Genomic DNA, 24,857 nt, shown 5'->3' on the forward strand with positions numbered 1-24,857 from the left:
TTTTGGGAAACTTTAACGGTGCTGCCAACTTTGGAAAAAGTCATCCCAATTTACTGTGTTGAGCTGGCATTGTACAGAAATGGACAGCCATATTGGTCTAGAAATGGTAATTTTTTTATTTTTATTTTTAATTTTTTTTCCATGTGTACAGGGGTAACACATCATACTAAATATGTAAGGTCATATCTATGTGGGTTTGATTACAGAAACTAATAAAGTATTCTCTAAATAATGAAAATAAGATAAGACTATAAGAGCAAGGAGCAATTTAAATATGTTCAGGGACCATTTTCATCTCTAGAATTAAGGATTATTTTAATGTTATATCACTGACTTTTCTCTTTTACTTTCCTTTTTAGTTTTATTTTAGGGTTCCCTATTTTTAATATTCATACAGAGATTTCTTTAACTGAAATACTGAATAGTTTCTTTGGTGTGAGAAACTATAATACTACACAGAGGAATGTGAAATAGGAAGTAAAGGGCTAAAGGTGTAGGGAAAGTGGGAAGGGTGGGGGAAAGGTAATAAGGGAGAGGAAAAAAAATATGAGAAACTGAAAAAATGGAAATAAAGTGTTTGTAAATGGGGAGGGGAGGAGGGGGTGAAGGGAGGGAAGGGACAAGGGGAAAAATGAGTATCAAGACCTATTATGTAAAGGTACAGAATTCCAATGATGAATGTAACTGTATTGTATACCTAGATTGTACCAATAAACTGAATAAAAAGAAAAAAAAAAGAGTGAGTTTAACTTTGCACTGTTGACTTCCTCGAGGGACTGTGTGCACACATTAGTTGCACAATAAAAGAAGGAAAAGAATGTTTAAAATGGCAAGCATGTGCCTATTCTTTCATGGGTGTGTGACTCAAGTATCTGAAGATGTCTCCCACGGATGCAGAAATTTGGGCCTGGGGGTGCTGACTAACCAGCATGCAGATGGAGTGACAGGACACCCAGTTAACACATTTTCAAAGAACTCACAGCGAATACGCTTAACAGTGTCTGCAGCTCACTGTTGGGTTTCAGTGCTGGCCACGTGGGAACCAGACTGTCCCTGGGGAGTCCAGGCAGCCTGTTAACAGCAGCCCCTGTCCCCTCGCCGTGGGATCTGCGTCGTGGGTCCCGGAGCAGAGCCCACAGTCACAGCCCGAGCCATGGCTCTGATGAGGTGCCAGGGAAACACAGGGGACAGTGTGAGGGAGCAGCTGGACTTCAGAACCTGGATGCCAGGGGGGACAGAAGAAAGTGGAAAACCCCGATCTTCCTCAGGGACTCAGAAAGCCTCTGAGTGTTTTTTGTTTTTTCTTTTTTTCCTGGTTTCAGGGATCGAACTCCGGTCCTTGCATTTGCAAAGCAGGTGCCGGAATCACCGAGCTAAATCCCTGGCCCCAGAAAGCCTGAGAATCTCACACACAAATCAAAATTACAAGCATTTTTTATAGACAGGAACACTTTTTTGGGAAAAAATCTTGATGACATTTTAGGTAAACAAAAGTTTACTTATCCCGTGAATATTATGACAGTTCCACATTGACTGCAAGATAATGTTTATGTCTGATGATACACTTTCAGTACAATTAGAAATGCCTAAAACTACTTCAAAATCTAGGCTTTATCGATGAATTAAAAATAGTACAGCTGCAACATCTACTGGAGTGGAGTTACTGATAGCTTGGGTTACAGCACAAAGAGTCCGAAAGATTGGCCTGAAAATCAGGGCTTACAGTAAACCTAATTCACAAATATATTTCCTTATTTAATTAAGATGAGAAAGACATACAAATGTTGCTCACATTCAAAATTTTATGGGCCCTATACATAAAAACTAAAACCCTTTTGAATTTCTGTTACAAACTATACAAGTTACATAAATAAGAATCTGTGTGTTAATTATAACCTCAGGTACTATTGAAAATAAGTTCAAATATGTATTTATTTTATGTCTACAATCTGATCTCAAATTTACTGATTTATTAACAGGAAAATAACAATTAGGCCAGACATCAAAAGTATAAACACCATCATAATTCCCAAATTCACCAATTATCTCCTAACCCAACATTTATTTTCAATCTTCAGTATGTCTACATTCATCTCCACATAAGAAGTATCATCCAAGCCCCCAAAATATGAGGAACATAATTAATCTTTCCTCTACTCCACATATTTTGATTTATTTTGTTCTTACAAAATTCCTGAGAATTGTACAAGGCTACATTTAGAAGGTTAAAAGTCACACCTGTCAAAAAAAAGAAAAAACCTTTGGGGTAGAAAGTTTTAAAAACAGGGAGAATCCAGTGTGTCCAGCGAAAGCGAGAGTGCAGCTGTCCCGACACCTTCATCCGCGGGCGGCAGGGGGGTGGGAGCCCCTCTGGTGCCCACAGATCCTTCAGTGTGCTGCAGAACACAGCCGGAGCACAGCAGTGCTTCTTCCTCAGCTAAACTTTCCTGTTTCGTCCTTTACCTTGAACATGAAACTTCTGGGCACTGGGGCTAGAGCCTGTGGTAGAGCACCTGCCTTGTGTGTGCCAGGCCTGAGTGCCTCCCTGTCATTACACACAAAATTTAAATTTCTGTCACTCAGATCACGAATAATGGTCAAAACTTTAAGTAGGGTTAAGGCAAAACGACCACAATGGGTTTTAATAAAAAATAATACTCCTAGGAAAAGGTTTTCATCTCAAAGTCTAAGGAACAAAGAAAAATATATCAATCAAGCTTAAAATAGATGAGGACAAATGATATTTTCTGCTGAAAAAAGAAAAATGTCACCAAATTGAAACCACATGTGCTTGAGCTGCAGCGATGTCCTTGTCACACTCGGCCATGAGGGCAGCCAGGCCCAGTGTCCTCCTGTAGTGTGTGCTCTGCCACTGAGCGAGGCCCTGCCTCAGCTTGAACTTCCAGGCCTCGATTTCCCCATGTGTAGAGAGTTAAATTATTTCTAAGCCCTTTCCTGCTGTGAAACTTTATTGTGCTCTCCTAAGAAATTTTAGGTGATTCTGACCACCACACATTTTAGGCTCTTGGCAATGGTTTCATGGCAAAAGCCATTGAACCAGGTCCTCTGTGCTTTGTGTCTCATAGCTCCTTGCTGAAATCCCCTATGCGCAGTCAGCAAAAGGCAGCCCCCACGAGGTGGCAAGAACCAGCAACGCTGGCTCTTTATGAGGATGGCTAGCGAGGTGGACTAGATGTGTGGCTGGGTAGAAAAACGTTAGGCTGGAGTGTGGCAAAGTTCCCGGTCTGTTACTGTCACATAAACAGGAGAATGATCAGCTGGTGACACCAACCACATGCCTGTGCTGTGCGATCACAGGTGGAAATGCGAAGGAGATGGTGTAGCTTATCAGAGACCCTAGCGAGGGTAAGGAATAATCCAGGCTGCCTCCCTCTGGGTTTTCCTAGAAGAGCGAAGAGCTCAAGTTGAAAGGGCCATTTCCAGCTGCCAGAGCTCGCGTCTTGGTCTTCCACCTGCCATCTGAGAAAGCAAGTAGACAAATCTTTTTGTTTCTAAAAAAACTGCCTTTCATTTCATGTCTGTCCATTCTAAAATATGAGCTTCATTTTTTTTTTTTTTTTTTTGTACCAGGGATCAAACTCAGGCCCTTGTGCTTGTGAAGTGGGTGGCACCATTGAGCTAAATCCCCGGCCCCTGGGCTTCAATTTTTAAAAAGGAGCCAAAGCTTTACTCAGGAGATGAATTTTGTTTTCATGTTGGTTTTGTTCTCACATTTATTTTTTTAAAGTCTGACAAATAAAGACTCTTAGGAAAGAAAAGGAAAGAAACAATCACCTGTATTCTCAGTATACGGATAAAACCTCTGTAATTCTTTATGATTGGTTTCCTTTCAGTATTTTTTCCTTCATCCCAAATACAGACATAAAATATGCAAACAGTTGGGATCACAGTCGATGTGTAATGTGCTATCACTCTGGAACATGAGGCTTTTCCATGTAATGAAAATCTCCTGAAAACATGATTTTTAGTGCTGTATAATTATATCTGCCACAGTTTATTTACAATTATACAACTGTAACCGCACTAGTACGTCATGACTTGGAACTTACATGTGTCTTTCCTTTTTCCTTATAAAATGCTTGCACTGAAGCTATGAAACACTGCAATTGTAGCAAGAACTTTTCCAAGCTGGTGATAGGAACATAAATTTTTGGACATGCATTTTAAACTTTTCCATAGTTGTGACTTCCCTTGTAATTTCTATGACTACTTTCATAGTCATCTTGGATCCAGATGTTAATCTTTCCCTCATCACACTTCCTGAATAATCTAAACCAGCCCTCTTAATTTGTGACATATCATTCACTGCCTTCATAAAGCCTTGTTTGAAGGGGGAAAGTAGAATCTAAAGATTCATTTCCACAAAATACATGGCAGCCAAGATTGTGCAAATCACGAGCTGACTGTGCCCACATGTGCAGCTCAGGGACTCCATTCCCAGGCTCTTCCCTGGCACAGGCTGTGACTTGATGCTCTTGGCCACAGCTCTTTAATCGGTAGTGGGGATGAATGCAGATCCTGATGATGTTTTTTCTAGGGTTACAACAGTGGTGACAAATCTCTCAGTTATCTGGTGCCTATTCTGTTGGCCGGAGTTTGGCAACCTGGGCTTGAACAGCAATGGAATATGAGGAGCATTTATTTTTTCTCTCACTTCTTGAAAGGGAACTGTCCATAATCTCCTGGCTGTGAGAAGACAGAATTTTAGTTTGGCCCCACTTGGGAACGGGAGCCAGAAAAAAGACAGGAACCTATTAACACCATCCAGGGGTTTTACTTATGTGAGAGTCTTGTTTCACAGAATCATGCTATTTTATTTTGATGTCAAAACAGGAAAGCCCCAGGACAGAATACATTTAGGAAATCCTAATTTCTTTTAAAGAACTAATGAGAGAATCAAGATGGTGGAGTGGTCAACTGCAGCAAAATTCAGCCTCACAGAGATCCATAATCCAGAACTGGAAAATAACAACATGGGAAAGGAAAAAAAGGGGAAGTAGATTGCCAGGAATTGGAAAGGAACTGACAGGAAATGTAGCTCAGTGGTGCTATACCTGCCTGGCAAGTGCAAGATCCCCAGTTTGATCCCCAGTACTGGGAAAAAATTACAACCCCCCCCAAAACAACCCCCCCAAAACCCTACAGAGAGGTTTGAGAGACAGACCACAATGCAGAGACGGAAACAGCACAGTCTCGACTCTTCCTGGCTCTCCACATGCACTTGTAGGGATGGCAGCCTGGCTGTGCAAAAGCAAGGTGAGCACTAGGGACTCCAGAGAGAAACAGCAGCAGTTGCCTGGCTGGTGACACAACTGTTGTGATCTGCAGGCATAGTACAGGATTTTACTCCAAGGGGACTCCCTCCATAGTAGGCAACAGCTGAATAGGGATCCCAGCACAGGCGTCTGTCCTATTTATTGCAGGAGAGGGCCTGGTCAGCTGCTATTCTGGGAAAGGGCTGTGTTTGAACCTAGGACTCAAAACTGCTCAAGGACAGCTTCACTTCAGGGTTCCCAGTGTCACCCTCCCACTGTGTCTGGGTGAGGCCAGCCAAGAGAGATGGCCATGGACAGGGAGCAGGCTGGAAAGAGACCCCTTGAGGGATTGAAGTCGGGCAAGAAAGGACGCAAGCCCCATCCTCTGCAGTGGGAGACCAAGCCCAGCCTGAGCCTGCTGGGTGTGAAAGTGCTGGTGTTGAATTCTTGAGCCCCTGCGTTACTGCCTGCATCCAGCATGAGTCTAGGGTCCATCTGGCTTCCTTATCTACTGGCTCCAATTGGGACACTCTTGGCTTGGACACTGCCACAACCTGGGTAAACCCAAGGGGCCTCTGGAATAAGGGAGGTGCCTTACAAACCTATAGGCTGTAAGGCCGGCTGGAGAAAACCATGGATTGCTGGGTTCCAAAAATGTGGATCCAGGAAGAAAACCACTCATTCAAAAACACAAGAGAAAAACTTTTTTTTTGTTTTGTTTTTGGGCTTTCTCTCCCTCTCTCTCTCTTTCTCTCTCTCTCTCTCTCTCTCTCTCTCTCTCTCTCTCTCTCTTGTTTTCCCTTCTCCTCTTCCCCCCCCTCCTTCTTCCTCTCCTCTTTTTTCTTCACTAGTTGATTGGGATCTGGGAAATTTTCTGTAGTCCTTACTGTTTTTTCCTAATTCATTTTCCTTTCTTTATTCCTTTTAATTTCTATTTATTCTCTATATTCTTCCTTTTTCTTCTTTCCTCTTTTTCTTTTATCATGTTTCTCATTTGTTATATTTTTCTGTTCCCTTTATCTAATTCTATAAATATCTTTCTATTTCTTAATAGGATCCTTTATCACACTTCTACTTCTCCTCCTCATCTCCCATTGTTTAATTTTTCAGGTTTTTCCTCTTGCCTTCTTCCATTCAGAACCCCTACTCTTTAATAATATAACCATTAAGCTTTATTAGTCATTAGATAGTTAACACTGTGTTATTACTGTTGAATTCTTTTCTAGCAATAGTGAATGTATAGTTATACTTATCACAGCACATATTTCCTATATGTCAATATCTGGGTTCTCTTAACAGTTGTACTATAAATGTGGATTTCTTTTCCATGGTGAGGGGTGGTACATTACTGTTTCTTATGGTATGTCAATATCCAATTTGCCTTGGACAATATTACTGTTGCTGATTAGTTTGATATCACATAATATGGGTTTTTTAGGTATACCAACACCCAGATTACCTTTGTGACATTAATAATACTGTGGTCCAGTCCTGGTAAACTGGGTGTTGGGCCAATTTCACTGCATCCTACCCTCCAAAATCAACACAGGTGATTGGCTCTTATAATACAGGCAAAGGACTGTAGTTAGCCATATATTGAGTGATTACTGAAAAGCAGACATACTAAAGAGTTCTCCATACTAGCAACAACAAAGTCTTTCCACTGTACGTACCCATAAACCTAAGCAGAAAATAATAGAAACAAGACAAGGAAACAAAATACCTCCCCAAATTTCCCAACTCTCCCCCACCAAGCCAATCCTGGGGGTGTCAAAGGGGGAGGAAAGTAAAAGCTACACACCTGAATTATTTGAAAGAAAAACAGAGGACACTGAAAAACAGTACAATGAGGTGGTCACAATGTGATCACAGAAGATAACTAAACAGATGATTAAAGTATTAAAATGATCAGGGAGCTTATGAGACACTAATAAAAAACTAGCTGAGTTAAAATGATACAAAACATGACCAGTTTAACAAAGAATCAGAGTCCATGAAAAGATTCCAAAAGAAATCCAGGAGATTAAAAATTATATTGAAAGTATAGGCTGCTGAAGCAAACAATGTGAAGACAAGAGTATCAGAATTAGAAGACAGGGCTGCTTCCAAAGACCAGTTACTCAGGGATATTTTAAAAACATGAAAACGGCTCCAATAGCTGTTAGACGACACAAAGAAGACTAAGATTAACTGGAATGGGGGGCAGGAGGTGGCACAAAGGGCATGAAAAACCCCTGTTTATACAAATAATAGCAGAAAACTTGCCAAATATAGGAAAAGAATTAAACACACAGATAAGCAAGGCACGTAAAACCTGAATCTGTTATGATGAAAGGAGAACCTCTGTACATCACATCAGAGTCAAAATACCTGAAGTCCAACACAGGGACAGGATCTTAAAAGCTGGTAGAGGGGCTGGGGATTTAGTTCAGCAGTTCAGTGGCCTGCTTTGCAATCACAAGGACCCGAGTTCAATACCTGCTACCAAAAAAAAATAAAGCTCGTAGAGAAAAGTGACAAATGACTTATAAAGGTAAACCCATCAGAATTACAGCAGATTTCTCAACACAAACTTTAAAGTCTAAGAAAGCTTGGAGTGAAGTGTTTTAAACCCTAAAAGATAACCACTTCCAACTCAGACTTGTATGTCCTGCAAAGCTTTCCTTTGAAATTGATGGAAAAATAAGGTATTTCTATGAGAAAGAACATCTCAGTAAAGTCATGAACATAAAACTGACAGTCTAAACATTTCTGAACAATATCTCAGAAAGAAACAATGAAACCAACAATGCCAAAAAATCTAATACACTGAAAACACCAGGCAGGGTAAGCATTGAACAAGTTCCCAACAGCTTCAGCCACTGGTGGTAGATGCACGCCCGTCCCATCACGCAGCTTGAACCACAGTGGGGTACATGTGTGACTGTACCTTTGGGCAGTCTGTACCACTGGTGGTGGATAAAAAGTGTGTAAGTGAATAGTTTATCAATAATTAAATCTCTGAATTTAACATGGAAATCGTACAAGCACACCATTGCTAATGTATATAATATGCATTTACAACTGCTATACCACAATTAGCTATCATTTTTATGACATTTTAATATTTTCCTTAAGGAACTGTTATATGATGCTACATCAATGCCTTTCTTTGCATCATCGCAATTAAAGGTCCCAAGGAGCAGTACCATTTGCCTGGTGGGAAAGTCATGCATGTGCCACCAGTGGTTCAAACCAACAGGAATAATCGTCCATCAGTGAGTCACAAATTACAGCCCTGACATGAACATATTCAGCAGAAATGAGAGAAAAGAAGGAAAGAAAATAAGCAAAGCAGCAACAGGAAAACAAAGCAATCACAGGGATAAGTCAATACCTTTCGGCAACAGCACTCACCGAGAATGGTCTGATCTCCCCAATCAAAAGGCACACATTGGCAGAATGGCTCAGAAAAACAAAGAGCAATGATATGCAGTATACAAAAAACACATTTAAGGGGCCGGGAATTTAGCTCAGTGGTTCTGCCACCTGCCTCGAAAGCACAAGGTCTGGAGTTCAATCCCTGTTATCAAAGAAAACCCAAAAAAACATATTTAATTCAATTTTTTTCACAGATTAAAAAATTAAAGGATGGAAAACAGTATTCCACACAAGGGGCACACAAAACAAAGCAAGAATACCTATCCTAGTTTCAGACAAAGTGGATTTCAGGTCAAAACTGGTAAGTGGTACAGATCACTACATATTAGTTAAGTAACAACTTGATAGGCCGACATAATAATTATAAACATATATGTACCAAACACTGCTGTGTCCTACTTCATAAAACAAACCCTACTAGGCATTAAAAAAATCAGAAAAATACAATTATATTGGGAGACCTCAATACCCCACCATCACAAATAGATTAACTGGACCAAAAAAAAAAAAAAAAAAAAAAAAAAAAAAACAAACAAAGAAATACCAGACTTGAACCAAACCTTTGAACAAATGGACTTTATAGATACCTATCTACAGAGTGGTCCAGCCCCAAACCACAGAATACATTCTTCTTAGATGCACATGAGACTTTCTACAAAACAGATCCCATACTATCCCATAAAGCATGCAAAAGTAAATGCAAAAGAACTAAAAGTATCCCATGCAAATTATCAGACCATAGTGCAATGAAATGAAGTCAATGGCAAAAAAAACCACAGAATTACACAATTGCAAGAAAGAAAGAAAGAAATTAAGTAAGTAAGAAAGAAAGAAAGAAATTATACAATTTCATGGACCTAAACAACAGCCTCTTAAATAATCAGTGAGTCACAGAAGAAATCAAGGAAGAAACTAGTTCACAGAATCAAAAGATAAAAGCTGAGTGTGGTAGCACACACCTGTAATCCCAGCACTCGGGAGGCTGAGGAAGGAGGATCACTGCGAGTTTGAGACCAGCCTGGGCTACACACTGAGTTCCAGGGCAGTCTGAACTACATAGTGAGCCCTGTCTCAAAATAAATAATTAAATAAATAAAGCAAGCCAGTCCAACGGACCAAAACCTATGGGACACAATGAAAGAAGTTCTAAGAGGGAAGGTTTACACCTGTGACTACTCACATCAGAAAAACACAATGGGCCTAAATAAATAATCTACTGATATACCTCAAGGTCCCAGAAAAACAGGAACAATCCCAGTACTGATCTAGCACAAAAAAGGAAATTATAAAGATCAGAGTAGAAATTAATTGAAATTGAGACTAAATAAAAAAACAAAGACTCAATGGATCTAGGAACTTGTTCTTTGAAGGATAAATAAAATAGGCAAAGCCCTGGCTAATCTTACTCCTCCCCCACACCAAAATGTTTAAAAGGAAGGAAGCAAAAGACCCAAATAAACGCAGTTAGAAATGAAAAGGGTAAAATTACAAGAGATTCTGCTGAAATCCACAAGATCATTAGTAACTATGTCGAGATCTTGTACTCTAAGAAAATGGAGAATTCAGAAGAAACAGACTCCTAGATACATACAAACTACCAAACTTGAGCCAAGAAGGTATAAAGATCTTGAATAATCCAACATCAGGTGATAAAATTAGAGAAGTAACAAAACAAAACAAAACAAAAACAAAAACACTACCACCTAAAAAAGCCCAGGTCCTAAACTTTAGAGAAGATCTAATATCAATACTCCTCAAACTCTTTAAAGGAAGTGAAAGGGCAGTCGTCCCTCCCAAAGTCGTTCCTGGAAGCTAGCATTATCCTGATTCTAAAACCAGACAAGGACCCAACCAAAAAAGAGAACTATTGTCCAATCTCTTTAATGAACACAGATGCACAAATCCTCAACAAGACACTGGCAGTCAGAGTGCAACAATTCAACAAAAAGATTATATATCATGACCAAGTAGGGATACAGGGATAGTTCAACATATGCAAATCAATAAATGTAAAATACCACATACACAGAAGGTAGGATGTAAAGCATATGATCATCTCAATGGATGCAGAAAAAGCCTTTGACAAAATCCAGCATCCATTTATGATAAAATACCCTGAAGAAAATAGGTGTAGAGACCTTATCTCATTCTGATAAAAGCCATTTATGCAAACCAATTAAATGGAGAGAATTTGAAAGCTTTCCTTCTAAAATCAGGAACAAGACAGGGATGTCCCCTATGGCATTCCTGTTCAATACAGTTCTTGAAACATTTGTCAGAGCAGTTAGGCAAGAAAAAGGAATAAAAGGGATAGGGTTAGGAAAGGCAGAAGTCAGATCAATATTATCTGCAGATGACATGGTCCCTTACATAGAAGACTCAAAAGATTCCTCTAAGTCTCAAAGAATTAATAACCAAAGTCAGTAGCATAGCAGAATATAAAGTCAACACACAAAAATCAATGTACTCTTATCCACCAAAAAAAAACAAAAAACAAAAAACAAGGGACCGGGGATTTAGCTCAGCGGTTCGGTGGCCTGCCTCGCAAGTGCAAGGACCCGAGTCCGATCCCCGGTACCAAAAAAAAAAAAAAAAACCCCAAATTCACTGAGAAACAAATCACAGAAATTGTATCTTTCACAATAGCATCAAGAAAAATTAGGGCTGGGGATTTAGCTCAGTGGTTCTGCTGCCTGCCTTGCAAGCACAAGATTCTGAGTTAGATCCCTGGTACCCTCCCCCAAAAAAAAGAAAAAGAGAGAGAAATTAAATATCCAGGAATTAACCTAGGAAGTAAAAGAAGCAAAGGAAGTAAAAGACTTCTATAACAGAAACTACAGTACTCTGAAAAGGGAGATCAAAGAAGACATCAGAAAATGGAAAGATATCCTTTGTTCCTGGATAGGCAGAACCAATATAGAAGCAAGCTGGCCATATTTCCAAAACTGATATATAGATTTAAAGCAAACCCAATCAAAATAACAATAGCATTCCTCACAGAAAGAGAAAACAATACTAAAATTCATATGGAAACTGAAGAGACCTAGAATAGCAAAGGCAGTCCTGGGCAACAAGAGTAAGGCAGGATGCACCACAACCCTGGACTTCAAGTTATACCACAAGGCTATGGTGATAAAAATAAGCACGGTACTGCCAAAAGTAGATGTGTAAATCAAAGGGACGAAAGAGAGGTTGCAGAAGCAACTTCAGGCACACTCAGCTACCCAATCTTTGTCAGGGGCAAAGACTTATGCTGGAGGACAGTAGCCTCTTTAACAAACGGTGCCAGGAAAACTGGACATCCATGTGCCAAAGACTAATCTAGACCCGTATCTCTCACCATGTACTAAACTAAAATAAAAATGGGTCAAAGACCTAAATATTAGGACAGAAACACTTAACCTGACGGAAGATAAAATAGGTAAAACTCTATAGACACAGGCATAGGCAAGGACTTTCTGAATGGAAAGCCCCCAGGGCACAAGAAATACTACTAAAAATCCCTCCAGACGGAAAGGGGCTCCCAGAGGGCACGTGCGAGGGCTCCCTCGGCTCGAGTGTAGTCACCTTTCCATTGCTTTCTGGCCTGAAATTTGGCTCTTCTGCACGGGAAAACTGGCCTCCCTCTATCCCAGCATCTTGGAAGCAGAGTTGGGAAAGCTGTGTTTCTACCTTCCCTGAGGAGGGCTGCCTATTATTAAATCATTCCTTTTGTCGTCTCCTCTCACCCTAAAACATTTCCAACCCACTAAGCATGTGCTGAGCTTTAAAGGTGGAAGACAATCTCTGCTTTCGAGTAACTGACTAGAACGACAGCGCCTCACGGTGATGCAAGAGGAAGCAGGTGAGGCAGGGCAGCCTGAGAGCGACCGGGCTGCAGAACACGCCAGTTTCTTCAGACTACGAGATCAAAATGCTGCTCGATTTCGCTACCTTCAAATCGAGGACACACAGATACCAGGCGGTGCCCGCAGCGGAGCTCGGCTCAGCAGGAAGCTGCTCGGAGGTGAACGTGCGGCCGAGACGACTCCACCCTGGACCTCACAGTCCGCACCCGCTCTGGCTCCACACCAGAAATACACAAATCCACACCAGTGCCCTGGCCGCTCCCAAGTACAAGGATGCGGTGGGGCTGAAGGCTCTGAGCTCCCTGACTGCCGCTCTTTTAAATCATTCCACTCAATCTTCAGCCAAAGGCATAAAGGTGAAGTGTACACGCCAGTGGAGTTTTACACGCGTATTCAGCCCTGTGACCACAACACTGACCAACTTAGGGTCTGCCCAGCACCGCACAGGCTCCTTGGGGGGTCGTCCCAGGCAGTAATCTATCCTGACCAAGAAGTAACTGACTTTCAGAATGTAGACTAGTTCTGCCGAAAACGTTCCCTTCAAGAGCCTCAGTTTAAGTGGAACCTCAGATAGTTAAAATTCAGGTTGAGTTTAGGAAAACATAAAAACTGAGTTCTACTAATATTTTAAATGAGTGACTCCTAGGTGAGACTTGCCCTGTTCAATGAGACACAGAGCTTCGGTTATGACAGAAGGCCTCTGCTGAACAGCAAGCCTTCCCCTCAAAGGCAAAGCTCTTCTCACCACAGAGCCCTGCGTGCCCCACTCAGGAGGACACGGGGGCCCAGCACACACAAGTGACCCAGGCTAAGATTGGGGAGGGCTCTCCTAGGCATCCGTGCCACTGTGGGGGAGGATCTGGCCCACAAGGCAGGACTTCAGGGTTGCCTGTGACCTCATGACCAGTGTGATCTCAGTTCTAGGACCTCGAGAATGAACGTGCGTAGTCACCGTTCGATAGTTACGACCCAAGCTACTGCTGACACAGACATAAGGTCTGATGTTACAGCAGCACCGAGCTGAGTGAGAAGCTGATTCTATATCAGTCCTGGATGCGACCTCGGCCTCCACCACTTATTACTAACTATTTAATTAATCGTTCAAACAGGGTTCAACTTTTCCAGACTGCAGTTTCTGCTACAAAATGAAGATGGCAATAATAGCACTGGATTCCTTGGGTGGTTTTCAAGGCTAAATCAGAGAGTGTGTGTAAAACATAGCAGAACGCTTGATGTGTGGTTAGTTTGATGAAATCATTAACACTGTCATTATAAATTTTAATTGCAACTTTATGCCATTAAGGTCCTTTTGCTTCACCAAGGACACAAGTGCAGTGCATGGAACAGTCCCATGTCGTAATTTTTTAAAGATCTTTAAACTCGGAGAGTAACAATTATACATAATCATGGAACATTTTAGAATACTTTTAGTAACAATAAAATGTATTATTAAAATTCTTACGAAGGTCACTGTGTTACAAAAATCACAAATTACGTAAAGGAGGTGCTCATGTGATAGAAGAATGGGAAATAACTTGAAGGCTATGAAGCCTGCAATTGCAGTGCTGATGGAAAGCTTGGTATTCCTGTGGGCTCTGTGAGCTCTGTGAGCTCCGGGGTCGTGGGCCAGCTGATGCTCACACACTGCCCACAGGCAGAGGGAGGAGGCACATCACACAGAGTGCGCCTTGTAATATAATGTAAGTTTTATAAATTTAATTTACAATAATGAAGAATTGCTTTTTCTTTTAAATCATGATTTATAAACAGAAGCCTCAGGTTCTTTTAACAAGGGAAAATAAAGTAATTCATTTCTAAACTATGTAATACTAAAATCATATTTAAAAACATGTTAAATACAGTTCTCTCAAGATATATCTAAATCCTTGATTATGACCATCTACCTGTGTTAATCCAAGCCTACATTTTAAACATACCATATATATTTACGCTTTCTTTACAGCTGACAGGAATATGTCAGTCTGGAAAAGAAATTAAAGCATGCATTTTGGTGATGAGTAATGCTGAACCATCTATGGGTATGGGCTGCACTCTACTGCTAAATTTCCTTTCCTGTCTCTGACTTCTGTCTACTTTAAAAGCCAGTTAAGCATTCAGCAGTTATTAACTAGCTGGAAAAAAAAACCTCACTTCTAATTTAGCTGTTAAAATAATTTGCAGTTTCCCTCCAAGTACACTAAGTATTTGAGAATATTGCTGAGAAGACATGCTAAAAGACTGCAGCAAACGTACACTGAAATGTGCAAGGCGCACACACTTACAAACCCCACGCCAACGCCGTCCAAATTTCTGGCAAGAGACAGACACCGGAAACTTAGGATGGGGAGCAAGCCTGGCAGCTACCTGGGTAAGTGACAGAGCCGGGAACCCACAGGGCACTTCTATGTGACGCCCCAGAAGGAAAACACGCTTTGTACATAACTGAACACGATCTCTGCCTGTTCCACAGGACTCAAACTACCCCATAAGCTGGAATACATCAGACTTTCATGTAACCGCTCCAGTTCCAATTTAGGTTAAAAGTAACTTCTTAGTGAAGCCCAGTCCTAAGTGCCGAACAAGAGATGCACTATTTGATGTTTGGGTCAGGCAAAGGGGCAGGATGGGAAGGCGTGCAGGGGGCCGTGTGTCGCTTCCTCTCACTGCTACCACTTCTCCCGGAGGTGAATTTGGCTGCCTCCCAGGTCACCAGTTAGAAGGCGGCTGCAAGCTTCCCCGAAAGGGGAGGGAAACAGGACCTGGAAAGTCATTTCCTACCATGTCTCTGCCACTTACCAAGGGGACAGAGGAAGGGCGCTACAGAAAGTCCAAGTACTATACACGGCACTACACGCTGGGGCCTGGCACGATGCACTAAGAGAATCTAAGAATGCTCCCTTTTCTTCCCAATAGCAAAGACAATTTTAAAAATCAGAATCCTGAAAAGGACAGCTGGCTCATCAAAAATATTTTTAAAGAACTCTGACAAGTAGTTTTGGCCAAAAGAAAACTCTCCCTCAGCCTGAGGAGATAAGTTTGCAGCTTTCTGTTGGAGGGCGTGAGGCAACCTGCACGAAATTACGAAACACTTATCCTTAAACTCAAGCCTTGCCACACCCGTGTGGCTGTGAGCCCTGGACAAATATGCTTAATGAGAGTATAATATACTTTTCTTAATAAGATGAGGATAATAATCATTACTAAGAGATCCAAGAAAAGCCCGTAAGAAAGCCAGAAAAACCCTTATTAAACTTAACTAAGCGCGTGGAATGCTGGAGTGAAGTCTGCCACCCTCAAGCCAAAGTACTCACCAGACACTGACGCAGCTTCAGGAGGAAGAACAGGCAGCCAGGGTAGGGAGGTGAGAAACAGCGGGTGATACGGTCTGGACCTCCGCAGCTTAACTCCACAGCTACGAGAAGCCTTGGAACACTCGCGATACTCGAGTAAATCTTTCAGTAGCCTGCTTTATAATGAAGTAGGGTTATCTCTGCACTCTGAACAGAAGACAAAGCTCCAGACTAAGGCCTAAAACCAAAGACCCAGAATCTTTAGTATCACTGGGACCAAAAGAACCATCTCCACATGACAGTTCCCTTACACACTTCGCTGAAAACGAAGACACATAGTCCAGTTTCTATCTAAGCCGCTAAAGGGCAAGGCAAAAGGACTGTCAGGGGAGTCACCGTAGTCCCTGAGACCTGTCCCCAGCACTGCCCAGGGCTAAAGCCTCCTCTCCCGAACCACCCTTCCTTCTCTCCCAAACATAACCTCGCCCTTGCCGGAGAACTGGCAAGGCCAGGCAAGGAGTCTGGGAGGCGGCGGCAGACCTCCAAGCCCAGGAGGGACACAGAGCAAGCAGTGTTTAGGAAGGAGGCGGTGGCCCCACGAGACCAGACACACAGACGGGGCTGCAGGGATGAACGTGCCAGGAGTCCACTGCCGCTGGCGAGGCGTTTGTGCTGTGGAGAGCACGGCTGGAATCTCACACTGTGTGGTGACTGTCAGGGCCCTGCACTGTGCACATGATGGAGAAAGAACTTTAACTCCAGCAAGTGACTCAGCAAAGTCACACAAGAGGAGACATCAGATTTGCTTTGAGACCCTCTCATTTTATTCCCACTCTTCAATTTAACAGAATACGTACAACAAAGCACAGTCCAAACTCTTGTTAGGGTGAGGACCCCCTACCGATCGATCGCCCACTTTATCATCTCCTGGTTGCTCCTAAAGCCACCCGTGCTAGACCTGCACTCGTGCCCGAAGGAGCTGCAGAGCAAGCAGCAGGGTTACTCCCAGGGGCTCTCCTGGTTCGGTCCCTGGGCCCTGCCCAGTGCTCCTCAAAGTGGGCCTGGAAACCAAACAGAAAGCAGTTGGGGAGCGCTGGCACCGCGGGCTGACTGCACATCTGCCCTCAGCCTCCTTCTCTTCCTGTGACTCTATGATTCTTGAAGAAGTCAGTGCATTTGGGGTGAAGAGGTTAAAGGACAGGAGGAAACATCCCCAAGGTGGACTCACAGTAAGAAAGGAAACAGGGCCCTGTACCCCTTCTCCCACGGTCTGGGAAACTCTCACCACCAGCATCAGACTGCAGCTTCTGATGTTTACTATCTAATGAGCACAGAACTGGGCTTCCACAGGAAGAACCTGTCCATTCAGCTCGGCCCATAACTCACTTCTGAGGGTCTCCTGAACGCCAGGCCAGGCCAACACTGAACAGATGCAGGCCTCTGGGACTTGTGCGGAGGGAGCCATGTAGTTACTGCATGGGGGACAGTGGGAGGCTCAGCCCTGCGGGGGCCCCCAACCCACTGCTCCAGGACAGCACCCTTCTGGGGCAACTGCAGCGCATATTTCTTCCAAGGAGAAGCAAGGGGAGGCCAGGCCCCGCCTGGGGAGGTGACGCCTCGCCCACCCTCTCCCACCTTGGGTATGGCCTCCCTCTGGACTCAGGGCATCTCTAGACACCTACTGTGACCTGTGGTTATACGCTTTGCAATCATTCATTCAGCAAACATTCAGTGAGCTCACTCCAAACAACAAGCAGTCAATTAAGTATATGGTTTGTGTCAAAATAAAAAGGATATAATTTTGTACAGTTCTGCTAAAAAGAATACAAAATAGTACAACAATAAAAACTCTCCTTTAAATACCAAGTTCTATAAATTCTTTTAAATTAACCTAACAATCCACTGAAGTTTAGAAAGAAATTGGGGCAACAATTGCCTTTTCCTGGAATTAGAGATGTAACCGATCCATAACACTATCTTTTCATTAAGTCATACTGCTTGCCAATTACTTTACAACTTTTCAGAACCTTGCTTTCAACCAAAAAGAAAAAGAACACTTGAACTATTTCTTTCTTATCACTGTCCAGCAGTAACCTGGAAAGGGGGTAATTAAAGGCTGTATTCGCTCATTCCCAACACTGTACTGTTATGAAATAAAGGGAGTGTATTGTTCTTGACCTTCATTATCAAGGCCGAGCTGACCAGGGAGCATATTCCTTAATGAGATCTAGACCACGCAGCACACTCTGTGGCACAGCCCTCTGCTCTCTGCTCCCTCAGAATGGGAAGAAGACTCTAGAAGGCCCTAGCAAAACAGGCCTCTGCCCAGTCTGACTGAAAACTCACTGTTTTGGCAACAGTATCAATAAAAGTAAGCACGGGTAGCAAACAACAACAAAAAACTTCAGAAAACAAAGTAACACAAGTTGAGGAGGGAGACGAATACCTGGTGCAGGGCCCTGGGCCGAGTGTAAGACAGTGACCTTTACTCTCTCTACAGAGATGGAACTGAGGCAGGCAGTTACCCACGGCCACAGGATTCAGCCACGGTGTCTGTTCCGAGCCCAGGCTCTCGTGTCACCACTTTGTGCGGTGACGGGAGAAGGGATGGAGGACAGGAAGGTGAGCACATGGCTGGCCGCCGGTCGCCACAGAGGCCACATCCATCTGCCCTCCAGAAAACTGTGCTTTTACCGTCAGTCTACTCAGGAAAGGCCCAAGCAGCTAGCAGCCGTGTAGATCAACACTTCTGGTCCAGAGCCACCCAAGCAACGACACGTGGCAGGTGCGGATTGAGGCTGTGGCTGCCAGGGGACTCTGAAAGACACTCACTGCCTCTCTCCTCAACAGCTTTCTCTAATGCAGGGCTTCTGTTCTTCACATTTGTGAAAAATGAGATTTTTATCTATTCTCATTTCTTTGTTATGCACGAAAAGATTACCAGCTGACTGGGCTCGGTTGACACCAGGGGGAGGCTGCTGCTTCAGGGCCTGCAACCACAGCAGCGCCATTTACACTTCTGTGGCTGCCCAGCCGCAGGTGACACTGAGAAGCGGAGGCGGTGGTCTCTCAAGATCACATTTCTACCTTTATTGGACCCCGCTGAGCAGAGAAGGCCGAGGGCAGAGTCAACAATTCACGTTCAGAAATAAAAAAACAAACAATTATCTTGCTATGACTGACCTCTTCCTGGTAAGGAGAGCAGAATGGGACGCCCACCTGCCGCCTGCATGGCCTGGGTCCCTGCTGAATTCCTCTGTGAGCCTGGCCTGTGCCCCGCAGAGGCAGCGTACCTGACGCCCGCGCTCCGGGACACAGCGGCAACCCGGCAAATAGGGAGTAAGTAGGCACACGTCACACAGATGAAGATGCTGAGTGTAACGGAAGCAGGACACCACGGTGTAGTATGGTACATTCATGGGCAACCACTGTGCGCCAACCTTCTGTTAGGAGGTCATACAAGTGGGCAGCAGGGACGATCATTTTAGCCTCACTATGAATTTGTACATACACTTTTACTGGGGCTGTACAGTAATGGTAACTCCAGAATTAAATCTAACCTCTGAGCAATGTATATGAGTCTCCAGCGAATAAACCACTGTTTTCTGTCTCACTAGTAAATGCAAAATTGCTTGGGATCCAGGGAGACCCAAGTGCCCCCACCCCAGCCTCCACACCTCCAGGGGGACCAGCCCGCAGTATCCCCGACTGCAGTACTGAGCTGTGCCACCCATCAGACACTTGCCAAGCTAAAGGAGAAGCGGCCTCCCTCTCCGCTCCTGTACCCTGAATCTGGTGACTCGGGTTAGGCGATTCCTGGCTGAAAAAGATGGCCCGTCAGCGGGGACAAGAAAGGCACACCAAGCCCCTGCAGGCCAGGTGCAGGAAGTGGGTCCTGGGGTCTGGCATCAGAGCCACAATGAAAGCACCCAGCACTGCAGCTCCATGGGAGAAAGGGAGCTAACTGTGCTCTATCGCCCTTAGCGTGACACAGATTTTCATCTCTTACTTCTGTGGCCTTGAAAACAGAAAATAATGCTTAGAGGGTGAACAAACAAGAGACCTCTGAGGAAGTGGGTTACAAACTAGCAAACCAGGAACTGAGGAAAACAAGCCCTTTGGCCTAGAAGTCACCAGCTACACAGGGTGGGGACAGTTAGGAGACTCCCCAGGGGCTCGGCAAGTGCGGGAGTCGTGTGCTGCTCAGTGCCATGCACTCTGGACCACAGCCCTCATGTCCTCAGGGTCACGGGAGCCTGCGATGTGACCATCTGCCTATGAGACACCATGATGCTGAACCTGCGGCACAGCCATGGGGCCCTTGGCCACAACTGAGACAGCAGCTGACGGAAGAAGCTGACGGAAGAAGCTGACGGAAGAAGCTGACGGAAGAAGCTGACGGAAAAAGCTGACAGAAGAAAGTGAGTCCAGACCAGGCCAGAGTGCTCTTTGAAGGCGGGACTCTGTAATGACTGCAGGGGACCACAGCCCTTTCAGTTCTGCAGGGCAACAAGAAGACCCCAAAGAAGTCAATCAAAACCTGCTCCACACCCTGAGGTGCTTTCCACACGGTGGGGGTAAAACCCGCATAGACAGCTGCCCCACATTCGGGATGGAGGAGGAGGAAAAGCTCTTTCGGGACCGTCCCGAATGATGTCCCCTCCAGTCACCCGGCTCCCTGAACCCACCTCAATATGCTCTCCCCTACAGGCTTTTTCCCTGCAGCGCCTACCTCTGTGTCAGGCCTCCTTGAGTCCCAAGGCCTTGTATTAATTCCCAGTCATCCTCCAAGGGCCACTGAGTCCTCTCCCGCTCAGCCAGCTGCCTTCACCTCCCTGAGCAACCTGACTCCTCCATCTCCGACCTCTGAGGACTCCTTATGGCTTCTACTGCAAAGGGCCATCTTTTATTACCATACTTGTTTTGTTTCATCTCCAAGGTGATGCGGACGAACAGACAGGCTTACGGATTGCTAGAATAGGCACAAGCCTTGTCTTGTGGTATTTTCCAACCTTCTGAGGGTCTTCCTGCTCTCAGTCATGTTTATGGAAGGCTGAGCAATGAGTATGTGTATTTTACCACTGTGAAAAAAAACTGTACACACACACACACACACACACACACACACACACACCCATCCATAACAGCTCCTCAGTGGCCCCAGAACAAAGTCTCCCAAAGTCTCCTGCTGGGGTCTCAGCACCCCTCTCCTCTGCCACATCACTCCTGCCAGCCCAGCAACACTGCACCATGCTGCAGCCAGGATCAGCTACCGTGGTCGTCCCAGTGTCCCCACCACTGGGTGACAGCCCCGCCTTCACTCCGCTGTGACTTTTCTTCCTCAGTCCTGCGCGACCCCTCTTGGTAGCACCATCACCACACTGCAGTGACTGGTTTGATTTACTGCCTATTTCCTACTACCTTATTGCTCTATGAAAGCAAAGCAAAAAAACCTCAACCTGTTTAGGATTACATCCACAGTATTCAATAAATATTGCTGATTACATAAGTGTGCAAAATGGGGAAGCGATTCTTGAAGTACACCGACTTATATAATATATACAAGTGGAGATACACCATTCTTTGGCAGGTATCTCTAGAACATTCTAGGTCTATGCTGGCTGCAGAGGCATGGAGGTCCAGAGGACTCTCTCATCTGCCTGAGCTCTCAGCCACTCATCCTGGGGCGCTCAGCAGTCTCAGTGTCCAAAGAGTGGCTGGCTGTGGGCGACAGCTGAGGAGGTGTATGGGACAAGCTGCTCACCGACGCTAAGGCTAATTCCAGAAACACCTCCTCTCACCAAAGAAAGAGGAGCCCCTTACTAGATCAAGCTCAGAACTTTCACCCAAAATGGCCCAGAAAAATGAAAAGCCAAGAAACAGAAACTGCTCCCTCAGGTCTTCTCAATATAGAAAATACTGACAGGACCCTCATCAAAGTCACACAAATGGATGTGGCCTTATTCAAGATGAGCCAGGCAGCTTTAAAGGAAGAGGAGAGTTCAGAAGCGTTGCCAGGACAGTTCAGTCTTGGGACAAGGGTGACAGTGTCACCTAGGAAGAGCCACGGATGACTTAAGCTTTCTAATTCTGGTGGAAAACACAAGATCTAACTTTTGGATAGTTCAGCAGCTAAAAACAGGAACAGTGAAATCAATGCTCCTAAAAATAAAACAAAACAAAAAAAAACAAACAAAAAACAAAACAGGTGATACATACAAGCTAATTCTGTGAAAAAGAGTGCAGTTCTGAGTATTTCGCATTTCCGGTACCTATGATACTCTCCCATAGTAAAGAAAAACTTGAGACCAATCTAACAGTGTGAACAAAGGACAACTCATGAATCAGGCCGCACTCAAAATTGGAAGGGTCTCAGAAGGCTTCGCTGTGCACTGAGGCTTTTACAGTTGAACACGGAAATGACTTTGATCAGTTATGGTGAGGCCTTCGCCTTGTTCAGACATGGTCTCCTCCCCCGCAGGCCTGGGCTTGGCTGACACTCAGATGTTTGTGTTTGGCTGAAACCCAGCTATTTGTCAGCAAAATACACTCCCCTGCTTCAGATGTTCAAGATTCTCCTAGGGAGTCAATTTCTACACTATGATTACACTTCCTTCACCAAGTCTGGCACAGTAGGGTGACTAGTTAACAAATAGTTACTTCAAAATAACTAGAAGGGTTTCGGTGTTTCACCGCAAAGAAATAGTAGGTGCTCGAAACGATAGATGTTAAGTGCCCTGACTTGATCACTACACGATGTTTACATTTATCAAAACAACACACTGTACCCCACAAACCTGTACAATTATGTGTCAATGTAAATAAAGAAAAAGAAAAAATACACTCAAATAAAAAGATGCCACGACTGCAACAAATCACAACCAAAATGCTCAAGTTCCTGAGATAAAATTCTAAATACGTAAATTTCCTTCATTACATTCTACTTTCTTCTTTATCTTTTCTTGGTGGACAAATATGGCATTTTATTGGCTTTCTTCAAGTTAAACAATGACCGTGCTTGTTTCCCCTTTTAAACAGTGAGTGCTGTGTCACTCAGTCACGGCTTTCACCTCCAGGGAACTTCTGTGCTGGGCTTCCCTCCCCTCCAGGGACCTCTCACCCTGGAAGGCACCCCACTTCCATGGTGCTTTCTGTCCAGTTAACACCCACAGACTAACTCCCCTGGACAAGCTGCCGTCAGCTCTGCGGTCACTGAGGCCCAGGGCCAGCGCCCACCAGCTTGCTCTGGAGGCCGTTCTACTTCAAGTGCACATAGGGCTCTCATTCCTTGCAAATTAGGTCACTGAGAAACAGTAACCCATCCAGGAAATCTTGGCACAACCTGGCATATTGAAAACATTGGTTATTTGCCCAAAGTTTTAATACTTCTGACTTTTCAAAAAGAGGGTTCAGCTTCAGAATGTAGAACTATTTATTTCATCTCACACTGCAACCATGTAATTTATGACTCGAAAACATCCATTCTATGATCATATAATTTTAGAATCAACTACTCACAGAGTTTGACTGAAGAGGGAAAGATCTATCATGAGTCTTGCCGTACGATGCTGCTGGGGCGAATCTTTCACAACGTGGCCTTGGTGGGTTTGGTGAGTTTCCTGTCACAGTTTGAGAGACTCTAATCCAGTGTGGATTCAAAAGCTAGGACGTGCTTTGAGGACTCTCTCTCCCACCCTACCCTCTCTTTCCCTTTTTGTCTCATCTTTTTCTTCATCTCTCCGAAAGGTTAAAACTAAAATATCTCAACAGTGGTATCAACAATATCTCAACCTGGTAAAGGGAAGAGCATGTATCACGTGATCCTTTCCGGGGCTGGCTCGTCAATGAAGAGAATCTGCGACCTCCCTAGGGTGCAGCGCTATTACGCTGAAAGTAAAACGAATGCGCACGATGACTGCACACAGGGCCCGGGAGAAATAGCGAGGGAACGCAGGCCAGCGCGGCTTCAGGCACAGACGGCAGTGGCTTAGAAGCGCATGTGCAGCTCCAGGAGGCTGAGGTGTGGCTCACAGGAGGCACACATCGGTCAAGCTGTACACTTACTATCTGTGCATTTCCCTGTAAATTAGACCCTAATTGGAAGGAGCGCTCTCTGCTCTCCCCTCCCTCTGCCCCCCTCTGTCGTTACAATGCTTTATTAACCCTTGGTCTCTACAAAGTACTGCGTGGTTTCTAAGCTGTGTTACCCTGCCCCTCTGCAGCGACTACCTCACCTGGGGAACGACGCTGCTGAAAAACCACCCATGTGGGAAGCCATGCACAGTGACGTAGATTTTTCTACTGTTTTTCAATCTACTGAATCTAAAAATGTTTCACAAAGATATTTAAAGTCCTGCACTATGCATTAGTTTTCATCCTCTATGGAAGGAACTGTCAGTCACTTCTGCCTGACCTCAGCACACCAGTCACCCCCAGCACATGGACGGAAAGAAGCCAAGGGAAGCCCGGCTCAACGCTTCTTTTCCACAGGGTTGGCCATGATCAGGATCCAAGTGAAGGGCTCCCGTGAGACAGTTGTGTCAGGAATGTCTCTCCATGGTACGACAACAGAAACTGCTACCCATAAAACTTTTTACTGAGCTTCATAACTCAAGGATTCTTAAGCAGTGTGCAGATAGGAAAAAAGGAAATGGAGACTAAGAATCCATGGATAAAATAGGCAGATTCATTTATTTGCATCTTAGCAGGTTTCGCGCAATCAGCATAACATGCATCTCACTCACTTGCTTCCCCTGACCCGTTTGTCCCCTGCTCTGAGGAGAGAAGACAGCAGTCGCGGCCTGGGCTCCGCAGACGCCGAGGAATGACCAGGAAGGCAGCACTCACCTGAGGCTGAGTCCGGCTACGCGCTGCTGTGCGGGCTGGTGCTGGAGCTGGTCAGGCCACGGGTGGTGCAGGCAGAAGGGCGGCGAGGGCAGCAGGCAGCGTGCGGCCTGGCACAGGGGCGAATGGTTTGCACACAGGGACGCAGAGTGCTCTGAGGGCGGCTGCGTGCAACAGGA

General features: G+C 44.4%; 1 protein-coding gene across 7 annotated transcripts in view; it reads right to left on the reverse strand.

The window, feature by feature from the left end:
- Positions 1 to 24,857, reverse strand: part of Disp1 (dispatched RND transporter family member 1) — a 158,337-nt gene that overhangs the window by 25,618 nt on the left and 107,862 nt on the right. For all 7 annotated transcript variants that reach the window (XM_033762020.1, XM_033762018.1, XM_033762021.1 and 4 more), the window contains one exon: positions 24,682 to 24,788. In XM_033762020.1, the coding sequence (XP_033617911.1) occupies positions 24,682 to 24,788 (107 nt within the window). The remainder of the gene's footprint in view (positions 1 to 24,681; positions 24,789 to 24,857) is intronic.

The sequence above is a fragment of the Fukomys damarensis genome, unplaced genomic scaffold (genome assembly GCF_012274545.1).
Source record: "Fukomys damarensis isolate Sample0158 unplaced genomic scaffold, DMR_v1.0_HiC HiC_scaffold_11, whole genome shotgun sequence".
NCBI classification, from domain to species: Eukaryota; Metazoa; Chordata; class Mammalia; order Rodentia; family Bathyergidae; genus Fukomys; species Fukomys damarensis.